This window comes from Helobdella robusta (genome assembly GCF_000326865.2).
Source record: "Helobdella robusta unplaced genomic scaffold HELROscaffold_14, whole genome shotgun sequence".
Lineage (NCBI taxonomy): Eukaryota > Metazoa > Annelida > Clitellata > Rhynchobdellida > Glossiphoniidae > Helobdella > Helobdella robusta.
The window spans coordinates 1,509,643-1,523,653 of NW_008703782.1; the positions used below are offsets into that span (position 1 = coordinate 1,509,643).

General features: G+C 30.2%; 3 protein-coding genes across 3 annotated transcripts; all 3 read right to left on the bottom strand.

Annotated features, from left to right (window-relative positions):
- Positions 1-2,092: 2,092 nt before the first annotated feature.
- HELRODRAFT_168818 (hypothetical protein) lies at positions 2,093-4,169 on the bottom strand (the record flags this gene model as incomplete). The annotated part of the gene is made up of 5 exons (XM_009014673.1): positions 2,093-2,680; positions 3,317-3,361; positions 3,506-3,695; positions 3,793-3,904; positions 4,097-4,169. The coding sequence occupies 5 exons, from the start codon at positions 4,167-4,169 to the stop codon at positions 2,093-2,095; spliced, it is 1,008 nt and encodes a 335-aa protein (XP_009012921.1).
- A 2,420-nt stretch (positions 4,170-6,589) lies between these two features.
- Positions 6,590-7,136, bottom strand: HELRODRAFT_74267 (hypothetical protein; the record flags this gene model as incomplete). Its single annotated transcript, XM_009014674.1, has 2 exons — positions 6,590-6,716; positions 6,931-7,136. The coding sequence occupies 2 exons, from the start codon at positions 7,134-7,136 to the stop codon at positions 6,590-6,592; spliced, it is 333 nt and encodes a 110-aa protein (XP_009012922.1).
- Positions 7,137-10,846: 3,710 nt separating this feature from the next.
- Positions 10,847-11,248, bottom strand: HELRODRAFT_136825 (hypothetical protein; the record flags this gene model as incomplete). Its single annotated transcript, XM_009014675.1, has 1 exon — positions 10,847-11,248. A coding segment is annotated over one exon (402 nt), but the record flags the coding sequence as incomplete, so codon positions are not given.
- Between the last annotated feature and the right edge of the window lie 2,763 nt (positions 11,249-14,011).

Here is a 14,011-nt window from a genome sequence, read left to right on the forward strand (position 1 = left end):
GCATTTATCTGTTATTTATTAGATAGATTTGGTATTCTACAAAGTGCTTTGATGACAACAAATTATTTGCTAAAATAGTTGTGTTCATCATTAGTGAAACATATTAATGATCATACATACAAACAACATACAAAATACATACAAACACACACACACACACACAGACGTAAATAATCACATACGTTCGTACAAAATCGTTTTTTTATTTACATTTATTTAATCATACTATTATTCTTTAATTATTTACAGTTATTTTTAAAATTTGCTTGCCTAAATTACTAGATTAAAAACCGAACTACAAATAAAGGTCTTTTTCTATTAAAAATTTAATTGTTTAATTGATTAATTAATTGGTTGACTGATTGATTGATTAAACGGGTGATTGATTGACAGATTGGTTCATTGAGATGAATCTAAATATTACTGTTCTTTTCATTTTATTTTTTTTAAACGTTTTCAATCCTTAAATAATGATCTACGAATAGATGTCTTAAAAGGCAAAGGCGTTCAATTACGTGTGTAATAAGAAATATATTAGGCGCAGAAATTGTACAAGCACTAGACTGTTATAAGACTTTTCTTATTCTCTCTCTTCCATCTTTATCTCTCTCTCTCTCTCTCTCTCTATATATATATATATATATATAATTATATATATATATATATATATATATTCTTGGCTTTATTAAAAAATCATAAATGAAGATAGGATCATTAAAATAACGCTCCCATTTTGTTTAATGATTTTATTTTCAAAAGTATATATATATATATAATTATCATATAAGTATATATATATATATATATATATATATATACTTAGATATAGAGTATAAGTATATAGTATACATGTGTGTATATGTATATACTTACTGAACAAGCCAAAAATTATGGTAAGAAATCAGATATGGCTTACATACATATACATCAGGGTTGTTAACATTCAATGGTATTCAAAAATCGTCAATAGCAATAGCGGCTTTAAAATGTATTGCCGATATCAATAGCGATACTTGTTTCTGGGGGCATATCTGGCAATACCGATAATGATACTTTTGTTTTTTTTTTTCAATTTTAAGGACAGCGGAGATTGAAACAAATTTTCCAAATGCAAACATGCAAAAGACGGCGAAATTTAGTTCTAGATACTGAACTTACTAATTAGAAAACGCTCTAAACTTTGAAAATTGAAATGATCATTAGTGAAAGAAAATATATCCGCTTGACGTTCAAAGCGATGGTATCTGTCTAAAAAGTATCGACGATATCGAGTTCGATCAATATTCGGTATCAAAATTATTGCCGATATCAGAGCAAATATTAAAAAAGTATCGTTGGTATAGTATCGGCGATAGCGGTATTTCGATATTACCAGCCCTGATATACATAGATATGTATACGTATAAATACATACGCACGTATGTATAAAGGAAAACATAATAATACTAAGTAATAACAATAGTGACAGAGCCACACTTGATAACGTCCATAAATATCAGTAAATAATAAAAATAATAGCCGATCACAACAACAACAACATTCAACCATTAATATCAGCAATTACAAACGAACAACAAAAATAATAATAATAAGCGTAATAATAATATTTATATAAATAATCGTAATAATAATAATAAATATGTGTACAAGGGTTTAATTCACTCCACACTGATGACTTTACTATGAACAAGCGTTAGTAATTGGAAAAATGAATAAAATTATCTTATGGCAGGTTTCATCACCAAAATCACCATCACATAGTCATTATCGTCATCATTATTAGCATTATCATCGTCGTTATTATTATATATATTATTGTTAATGATATTATCATCATTGTCGTCATTATCATCATCATCAATGTAGTTAAGTAACTACTATCATCATTATAACCTAGATAAAACACTGTTTGATATTTATTAGTTTATGTTTTATTAATATCACTATATGCGCAAAAATAACAGTCTATCTAGTCATAGCAATTATTATGTGTGTGTGCACGTGTGTGTGTGCGTGTATGTGTGTTTATTCATAACACAGTTATGCAATAAAAGTTATACAATAAAGTAATCATTTCATGGTAATAAAGTAATTATGTGGTTGCCATGGTAACTTCCCCGAGTTGTTTGACCTTGAATGACCTTGGTAGGGTGACAAAAGCCGATTGGTTGCTTGGTATGCTAGGTACATTTTGTTGTTGGTGTTGGGATTGGGATTGTTGTTGGTGTTGGGATTGTTGTTGTTGTTGTAATGGGAGTTTTGCAATTATTAACGGAGGCTTGGTGTTGTCAAGTGTGTTGTTAGCAAGTTGTTGTCTCTGAGAGGTTGTGGTAATGTCAGCAACAGCAAAATCAATGTTGTTGTTGTTGCTGGGGGTAGTGTTGTCGTTGATGTCACGACACACGCTTATGACATTAGTAATACTTTTAATCATAACTTCTTTCTTACCAGCTGAACTACAAGTTTCAGTGTTGTTGTTGTTTTCATCATCTGTTGACAAGTTGTTGTTGTTACTGTCACTGATGACATTGATGTCATTGATGGCTATTTTCTTATGCCTTGCAACGCCATCAGAACCTTCGATGAAGTCATTGTTGTTGCTGTTGTTGGGTGAATCACAAAACATCAATAACAATTCGTCAATAGGCGCTCTGTGGCCGTCAGGTATGGAGGATAGTTTCTGTTTTGGGTGAGATGATATAATATCATCATCAATATCACAGTTAACCCATTCAAGTTTTTTATATGATACAATGTTATATGCTGTATATGTTTTATATGTTATATGATATATATGATATGTTATATGTTATATGATGTCACAATTATTGTAAAAATCATCAAACAATCTGATACGCTAATGAACTTTAAGTTCTTATGATGACAGGAAAATATGATAATTGAATTTTTTTTTTTCTAAATATATTCAAGCTAAAAATACATTTTGCAATTTACATGTAAGATACATTAATAGGTAAGTTAAACAGAAAACTGTTGATAAGAAATTTAGAAAAACAAATGAGAGATATAAATATTAATAAAGTATTTTCAATGTTATAAACATACAAATTCAGACAAGAAAGAAAACCTTATGACACCAGCAAAGTTTAAAACATAAGACAACAAATCTCTTAAAATACATTGGACATCACTTTAGTAAAATGATAATAATATACATGATGGCTTAATGATTGTGATAATACAGATGAAGATGGTGATGAAGATGGTGATAGTAATAATGATAATATTGGTAAAAATGATTATAACAATGATGAGTATGATGATGAAACATTGAAATGAATAAAATAATACACACCTCTTTCTCTGCCATCTCATTTGCTAGAGCCAGTTTCTCTAATTCCTAGTTTGAAGAAAAATTTATAAAACATCATTATACCTCTTTTCAAATCACATTTTTAAAAAATGCAAAAACAAACACAAATGTAGGCTAAGACAGGAAACAAAACAAAAACCTGGTTGATATATAAACTAAAAAAACAAAAACCTGATTTAGATATTCTGTGCTGCCTTGGAGCCATTTGCTGAAAGATGGATATCTCTGTTCACTTGCACTGGACTCCAGCATCTTGTGGTAGTTAGTTGCTATGCTGAATGGTAGGTTTGGAGTCAAGTGTCTCCTGAGATTTGAACTTGACGCTTGCATAGGTTTTGGCTTTGGCGGGAGTCGGTTAACACTTATTTAGATTTTAGAAATAAAATAATTTATAAAAAAAAACAAAATTTAATTATAAATACAAGAAAATTCATATTATTGTTTTTAAAGAAAAAAACGTGAATACAGATTTTCCTAATGTGTGAGAGGCTCCACCCTGCAGGCTGTCCATCAAAACGATGGCATCTGATGAAGCTGATCTTTGGATAAAGGTTTTCGTTGAAGAAGCTCCTACAAAATTAAAAAAAAATAATAATCTTTAATTTAAATTTAATGTTTTCTTCATTAATTATTTTTTATTACATTTTAAACTTTCAGTGCTCCGTTAGTAGTAAGTTAGTTTATTCAGATTTTAGTTAGATTAAAAAAACAACATTTTAATTTAATTAAAATAAATTTAAAAGAGAAATTTAAATAACTTACCACTATGAGACGATGTCGATTCGTCTGAAGCAAGGACATCAGTAGCTCTGACTGGCCCCGAAGCAGCTGTCATAGTTGTTGGGGTGAGTAGTTTGATCTTCGGAGAAATTAAGTTCCTCTGAAAATTAGTGAAAGTGTTAGGTGCATTTTTAGATGCCATAAATACAATTTTGTTGAATTAATGCTTTCAGTAAAAAGTAGTGAACAATAAACGAAAGATAAGTTGTAAAAAATAAGTTAATTCAGAAATTCACGCTGTTTGTAAGTTAACTTTTAATCATTTTTTTAAAAGTGAACGCTTTCAGCAAGGCCTGGGATAAACAACACCATAAATAATACTGCGTCTATCTAGGCTAATTATTTAACAATTTTTTCTTTCTACTGCGACTAATTTTTGAATCCGGACATGAAATAACAATCTTTATTATTCTCAACTTCTGTGTTCTTTTTTATGAAGAACATCACTCATCTTCCTGATTCATTCCACCTAAGTAAATTGGCTCACTCCATTCAATAGTACACACGTTCACGTGAAAAGTACACATTTTTGTGACCCTTCTTCATAAAAAAAATTGATTTAATATATTGGAAACGTGGATATATCAGCACATCATCTTTTGCACCAATTTTTTTAAACTGAAGATGTTTGTACCAAACTTCATACACAGTAAATCAGCGATTATAGTGTAGGAGTACTCAAACTGGTAGGGCTAGTTTTTTTTAAAGAATACAAATATGTGATCTTAATGCTTCTTTTGCTTGCAGGAAAGTTAAAATGAAAAAAATTCGATGACACTCATGATGGGTAAATAAACCTATACGTGAAAAAAAGATATCGAAATTCACATATGTGATATTCATACAAACAGGATAGGTATGCTAAACTCTCACTCAAATTCATCGAGTTCCTATACCAATAAAAGAGAATGTTAAAAACTAAAGCGTAACATCTGGATTTTAAGATTTTTTTATTTGAGAAAATAATTTTTTTGTTTAAAAATATATACATTTATATATAAGAGAATTCAACACAGTTGAATACTGACCATAAAGATTCAATCAATCAATTAAGTGAGTAATTAATTTATTAATCAGTCAATTAACCAATTGATTGATTGAATGATTAATTTAAAAAAAGATTTATACGTTGACAGTATGCTAGGTAAAAAATAAAATAAAATATCAAAATGTCACGTATCGACACGATTTAAACGCTCAGAGATACTCTATTAAAATACAAAAAAAGAAACAGAGACAATTGTTAATTATAAATAAATAAATGAATGGATAAATTAATAAATGAGTAACTTAATAAATAAAAATGATCTACATACCTATATAGAAAATAAAAAAAAAACATCTAAATATACATCTCCTACTAAATCTAATTTACATTTTCAACAAGTTTTCAAACATTGCAACAACAATAATAATATCCTTTTTTTCAAAGAAAAAACAGGCAAACTTTTCATACAACCTAACTAGCTATAAAAATATAAAAAAAAACTAAATACAGAGAAGAACAACTAGAGAGTAAAACTAAATAAAAATTATTTTAAACATTAAATATTGATCGAACGTAATAGAGTCATATGCGCGCAATTGCATGCAGCAGGCCAACCTGATTTCATCAATATTACTGTTATTTACGAAAAGTATAGGTCATAATATACTTAAGCAGTCATCATCATTATTATTATTAGTAGTATCTTCATCTTTAATAAATATATACATATGAATTTTATATCAAAATACTAAGATATTTGACACAAGGGACTAGTTTTAGTGTGAATAAATTATATTTTATACTATTTAACTCAAGATGATACTGTACGTATACATATAAATATATATATATATATATATTATATATATATATACACACATGTGGGTGTGTTTTTATAAATAGATCAACATATATTTACAAACATACACACGCATATATAAACACATATACAAAAACACACTTTTGTATGTATGTATTTGTATAACCCTATACAAGCTTATACTTATATACACATACATACCACACATACATTATATATAAATATACATATGTAATGTGTGTGTGGTATATATATATATATATGAATATAAGTATAAGCTTGTATAGGTATGTCTACTTTGTATAAATACATACAAAAGTGTGTTTTTGCATATGTATTTACAAGAGCACACAAAAGCAAACCAGCACACACCAGCGCGCACACTCACTTCAGCTCCAATAATATCAACCAATATCAATACAGTTACATTATACAGTCGAAAACTATCAAGTTACCTGTATTTATAGATCACATGAGTGAATTTAATCAACGAAAAAAATATCAAGGAAAAAGCAACATCTTGTTTGATCATTGGTACGTTTATATATTATATATACATATATATCTATAAATATATATATATACATATATATATATCTGTGTGTGTGTGTGTAAATATGTACAGATGATAAAAGATGGCGGAAGTGAGTCGTTGAAGGTGAGTTGATCACTTGGTGAGTTTGACCCTGCAGAGTATTTTATTCTCCCACATGGGGACGATTTGGTCGTCGTCAGTTACCTCCTCGTGCACGACACCGTCGTCGAAATCCGAGCAGGCGGTCTTGAAGAAGTACCTGGAGGGTGCAGGTTGGAGGTATAGCGTGGCGTGATCAAGTGGACAGTGTTTGTGCGTTTAAATAACCGTTTAATATAATAAAAAATAATAATCATTCAATATTCAAATAAAATATTAATTTCATATAACCAATCAATGAATCAACCAACCAATCAATCAATCAATGAATCAACCAACCAATCAACAACCAGTCAATCCCCCACCAAACCAACCTAAAATTTCCCTTCTTATTGATGAGCTGCTTGAACTGACCAAGGGTCACTCGCCGCCCGGGCACCGTAGTCCTGTAGGGTATGGACTCATCGCAAAAATAGTAGCCAACGACCGTACTGTTCACACCCACGACCGAAGACGACGACGATGAAGACTTCGTCGACGTCGTCGTCTGATTCACTGCTGTCGTCGATGTTGCTGTCATGGTTTTCTTGCTGCTGGTAAGTTTTAAAATCCCGCTGCTAATGTCATTTCATTCATTTCAATGAAGTATCATCAATTGTGATACACATACTTTATAGCGTACATATTTATATACTGATTACATAATTTCGGAAATAACAAATCACTGTTTGCAAGCAAAATGGTTGTTATCATTACAACAGCTGAGCCAGAAAAAATGAAGACAGACAGACAGACAGACAGACACATAGTGAAAGAAAAATTGACAAACCTGGTATGAGATGACTTTCTGATGGATGAGGCATCAGCTGAACTTTTGACCCTTGACGCCGACATCTTTTCACCACCACCCATCCACGTCAACACCCTAGCGTTAAATTAAAATTTAATTAATTAAACCTAATTAATTAACTAATTAATTAATAGTTGAATGGTTAATTCATTTTACAATGTAGATAAACACATGATCAACCTTTCGTTAGTGGCATCACTTAAAATTGCAGATGGAACCATAGATGAGGACGATGACATCGACGTTGATGTTAGCACATTGCTGCTGTTGTTGTTGTGGTGGTGGTAGTAGCTGTTGTTGATGTTATTTGATGTCGTGACAACATCATAGTCGGCCAATCGTTTCATACCAGATTTGTTGTGGTGGGGGTTGTTGTGTTTTGTTGGCTGGTAAGAGGAGTTGCAATCTTGAAAATGTTGATTTGGTGGTAAAAATGACGTTGACATCATCAATTGCTGGTTATGTGTTTGTTGCTGCGTTGGTAACATGGCAGTGTGAGCCAATTGTTGTTGTTGTTGCGAATTGAGGTAACTACTGTTACCTATGATGTTGCAGTTGTTGATGTTATTGTTGTTCATGATAATGTTGTTGTTGTTGATGATGCTGTTGTTGTTCATGTTGTCGTCGTTGTCAAATACAAGTTTCCTACTGCTCGTATGTTGTTGCTGCTGCTGTTGTTGAGCAAAGGATCGAACATGTTCTCGCAGCTGATCAGTTAATGTGGCTGGACATTGATGTTGCTTTTGTCTGAGTAGTTGTTGTTGTTGTAGGCCTTGTTGGAAAGATTTGTGATGACGTCGATGGTGACCATGATGATGATGATGCAACGTGTTGTTGTTTAACTGTTGTTGTTGTTGCTGCTGTTGCCTATTCACATACAGACCATGAGCCGATAAACTATCACTGTCAGCAAAATCGCATCTGTCGCAGCAACAACACTTTTCAATAATATTATTACCATCATCAGCATTTTCTATATAACCGCTCAAATTATTATTAACGTTGTTGCTGTTGTTGATGACGTTATTGTTATTAATGATGCTGTTGTTGTTGTTACTGAGGTTGTTCACGTACTTCTGAAGTTTTTGCTTCAGTTGATAGTGATAACCTGGTTGCTTGCTGCCATAGCTGCTGCTGCTAGGAGCACCAGCTAGAGAGATATTATTATTATTATTAGAATAGGCGGGAAATTTCGAACAATCTTCCCCAATGTTAGAACAATGCTGCTCTAAACATTTCATGGACTCGTATTCGTGATCGACAGGAGCAGACGACAACATCGACAATACAGATTTATTATTATTATTACTACTACTACTATTAGTTTGGCTTTTAAGATAGTTGGAAAGCACGCAAGATGGCAGCGACGAAATCCGCTGGAGATCCTGGTCTGCTTTTAGTTTATTCAGCTTCACCATCAGTAGCTCGGAAAAATGTTTTGGGTCACTCTGGCAGACGTTAGCTACTATGCCCTTTTGAGTTCTCTGTACATAATACATAAGGTAGAAAAAATTTATAATTTATAAAATCAAATATTATTATAGTATTAATTGATATTATAGATAGATGGACAGATAAATAAATAGATATATATATATATATATATATATATATATATATATATAGATATGTAGATAGATATATATATAGATATATAGATAGATATATAGATAGATATATAGATAGATAGATAGATAGATAGATAGATAGATAGATAGATAGATAGATAGATAGATAGATAGATAGATAGATAGATAGATAGATAGATAGACAAACAATTAATTTATTAATATCCAAGCAATAGAATGATAAAAATTTGCAACCCAAAATTATTTGACAAAAAAGTAATATAAATGGAATGCAAATAATAACAGAGATAAGAATTGACAGTGAGATGATTCTCTCTCAAACTGTGAAATAATTTTAAAAAATTACTAATGTACTCCTAAATAAATCCCATCCTTAAAAATAATATAAGTAATGATGATGGTGATAAGAATGAAATGACAACAACACCAACAGCATACCACTGATATAGATTCTTATCTAAGCAGCAAATTTAATACCATTCTTTATAAAACCTTACCATACCAGCCAGCCAAAGCCAAACACTAGCTCTTTCTAATCTTGAAAAACCCCAATAGAAAATTATATGACCAAGTCAACTAACAGGTATAACGAAAGAGTTTAGACAGTTGATGTTGTTGTTGACGTGTTTTACGCTATTGCTGCTGTTTACAATGTTATTGCTGTTGTGATCATTTTTCTTGTTCATCATCTGCATATGCTTTTTGTAGCTGCCCAGAGTTCGTTGTTCACGCCCATCCCTGATGTTGGGAATGGAAATTATGCTAATTAGTTAGGTGAACAAAAATTTTTTTGCAAGAGTAAGATAAATGATAAAAAACCATTTAATTGTATAATTTGTATTATTTCACAAGAGCTATAACCAGAGATAGCTTTGAATTGAATTGAAACAATCTTTTATTCAGCAAAATATCAAGTTAATAAAAATAAGTTTTATAAATATTAGGCATAAAATTGGCAAAGAACAAAACTTGAAAAAAAATTAACAACAAATAATGGGCAAATTATTTAGAATAGATTAATAGAAACAGAATAAAAGCTACAAGCGTTGCATTTAAAAAAATAAAAAAAGAGTAATTGATCACTTTTGGATAAACCATAAGCTGTCTGTCATCAAAAGAAAAATATAAATTGCCTCAATTAGCTGAATCATAAATAAGGTAATTTATTTTTATGCTATCTTCACTGAGAGGATATCAATAGAATATTGTTACGTCCTAGTTATAATCATATTTTCACACATGTGCACACATACGCATCATACACGCACACATACGCATCATACATGCACAAACACACACGCACCCAACTCAGCCAAACCCAGAAATGAAAAACAAGAAAGCACACACACACACACACACACACACTAACAAACTACTGGATGTGAAAGAAATTGCATCATCATTCATCGGGTCGCTTGTGAAGCCCTCGCTGTCTATGGCAGACGTCGCTGCAACACTGTTGTTGCAGGCAGCCAGTTGACGGTTTTCAAAACTGTAGTCGTTTTGATGGTGAGATCTAATAATAGAAACAATTAATTATTAATGAGAGTAATTTTTAATTATTTAGTAATGGCCAATTATAAAATTATATAGAAATTAATTAAAAATCATTTTAATCAGCAGCACTATTCTTCACATTTTATGTTATAATTACCTAAAACTTTTAGTGCCCGTGCTAGTCGAATAGTTGTGTGGGTCCAATTTGGAATTCTGAAAATCATCATTTGAAATGAATGACATTGAAGATATCGAAAATGATTGGTCAATGTTTTTCAACTCATGATCTTCCATTAAAGTCTCTAATCTATTGGTAACAGATCTGTTTCGATCGAGGCTATCTGAGCCACTACTGATTTTTGAATTCTCTAATTCAGTTTCAGCAAATTTTATAAAAATATCTGAGGTAAGAAATGCTGGATAATGATTTGTTTTTAAGATTAAATCGATTTCTGCTTGGGCCACATCAAAAATGCTTTCGTTGATATTTTTCGTCTTCAAAGCTTCAACTATTTGCTTCTTGACAGATGATTTTAAAGGCATAGAATCACCTTTAATAAATTTTTTATAAATAGACTTTGCTAAGTTTGAAAAGTTTTCAGGATCAGTCGAAACTTTAATTTTAAAGCCCAAACACGCAAAGTGAAAATCAATTAGTTTGTCACTAAAATTATCTCCCTTTAAATATTCTTTAAATAGTTTAACGCCATCTATATCCTGCATCAAATTATGAAAACTTTCTGTCCATTTTAAATGCAACAATCCCCCACTGCTATTACTACTCTCCTGAAAATTTTGATCCAGAGAATCACTTCCCTCCGGTTCAAATCCTAGGGGTGCCAGTGGTTCTTTGAGTCTATCATTCGTTGTAGAAAAAAAATTGTCAGATCTCTGTGAAGAAAATGAAGCATCATCTTTGGTCGTCGTTATGTTTTTGTTCTCTGGATTAGGCGGATTGGCATTGGACCTTCGTGGAGTGACGAAACTGGATTCCATTTGATTTTGTGTTTGATGGAAGTCCTTGTGGATTTGTACATTATGTAGATGGCACTGCTGCTGCTGCTGTGGTTGGGCGGACGTATTATTTATATTATTACTACTATTATAGTTATTAATATTTTGTTGATGAAGTTGTTGGGGATTTAATGAGTTCGAATCTTCTTTCCCGGGAACCGGAGGTCGCTTGGACGTCGAAAAGCACTTGGCGACGTTTCTAGCCGGAGGATAAAAATTTGACACGGACATTGCCTAGCATAATGATTTGAAATTTTGAATCTCGATTTTAATATATTTCATCTAAAACACAGCAAATAAAATTCAAACGAAGCCATTTTAGATTGTAAGCTTATCAACGACACTAAAAATTTAATAAAATTTTTATATATATTTACAGCGCACACTTTTTTCGATGCGTTGAATAAGTCAATGAAGTTGAAGTTTAACTAGAATACTAATAAATCACCACAATTTATTGAGTTTTTTTAAACAAATGGTTGATAATTAAAAAAGAATGTTAAAAATACATGAAAAGAATTTTTGATTGCATATTTGGTATGAGTTTGAACTACGAACGAACAGATCAAAAGAATCAGTATCAAATGATTTGCTATCAAAAGAGTTATTCCATCGGAGGAGAGCTCATCTGATGCTCTTTAACTTTGAATTAAAAAATACATGCATCACTCACGAACAAAAAAAAATCAATGTGCATAAAAACTTACAGAAATACAAATATGACACACTGAAACACTTAAGTAATGATGATAAAAGTTTGCACACTATACAGCATCATATATATATATATACCCATTCATACATCAATCAATCGATCCATTTATCCATCAACTCAGTCATTTATCCTTCAATCGATTCATATATCCGTTCAGAGCCAAAATTAAAACGCAGAGCAGCAAAGAACTGGAAGCCCCAAATATTTAGTGCTGGTATTTTATTATCAGCATGCCAATAATTTGCTTTTTAAAAGTTGGTGACTTGTTCGCTTTATAGCAACATTTTTAAACAATTCCTTATCTGACCCACCTTCAATCCGGCCCTGCATCCGTCCATTCATTCATTTTTTGCCCTGTCTTTAAACCTTTCTAATCTATTTCATCTTCATCATTAAAAGAATTTCCTAAACAATTTTTAGTACAGTTAGTACATTTTCAAGCCATATTTAGTACAATTGGTAAATTTTTTAGCCAATCATTTCGCGAATGAATTAAAATGTTTTAATCATTTCCAAATCTATCCATATTTATTGTAAATGTTATTAATCGTTATTAAACTTTTCAATCAATGTCATATTTCAAAGATAAATTACATTACCATTCATTTCCATATTTTACTTATTTAATAATTAAATTATTTATTTTATATTTCAACTAATTAAACCATAAGCTGAAATTTTATTTAGGAAAAAATTACCGACTAATTATAACAATTCTATAAAAATATATTATAAGGAAATCTATATAAGGTAACGTATGCGATTCAATGAGAGTTACTTCAAATGCAATTGGAAAGAAAATTGAAAAAATCGATTTAAAAAAATTAATATAAACAAGTAATATGAGATTGAAAGTTCAATATTATGTAGTACAAATTATATAATAATAATAATAATAAAATAATAATAATAATAAAATAATAATAACAATAGCAACAGTAAGCAATGGTGAGCTAATTTGTACTTTACAATTACATCTTGACCATCAATTCGTTGAAAGATATTTTGCAATAATGATTAACAATAATAATATAAACAAAAATAATAATAACAATAATAATAATAGCAACAACAATAACAATAATAATAAACACTATATGAACAATCACAAAGTTATCAGAAACAAAACGTATATACAATATAAAGGGTATAGACAAATAACGAGAAATAACAATAATTGCAATAATAATAATAATAATAATATAATAATATAACTCCATAACACCATATAAATATATATATATATATATATATATACATATATATATATTTAACAACGAAAACAAAGAAGTAATAAAAACTAGCATCGTAAATAGTGACAAAGAAGAATATGATGCTATCGATGAAGAAAAGGAGACCAATTAAGAAACCTGACACCTAATTCGCATCAAAGTTCAATTTTACAACACCAAAGTTAATTTTTACAATGTCAAAGTTCATCTTGACAAAGTCAATATTTCCCTATATATACAGCAAGGAGCACTGATGATGATTCATTCGGAATCGAAATATGGCCTTATTTGCCTTAATTCGAAAAATAAGTTTATTTTGAATTTTAATAAACTAAACGTTCACCAAAAAACTTTTGTGAGAAAAATCGAAAAAACGAACTACAAACATATTAACGCCAAACATTCGGTAGAATTTAAATTGTAAATATATATATATATATATATATATATATATATATATATATATATATATATATATATATATATATATATATATATATATACATATATATATATATATATATATATATACAGAGAGAGATTTTTCAAATCATTTCT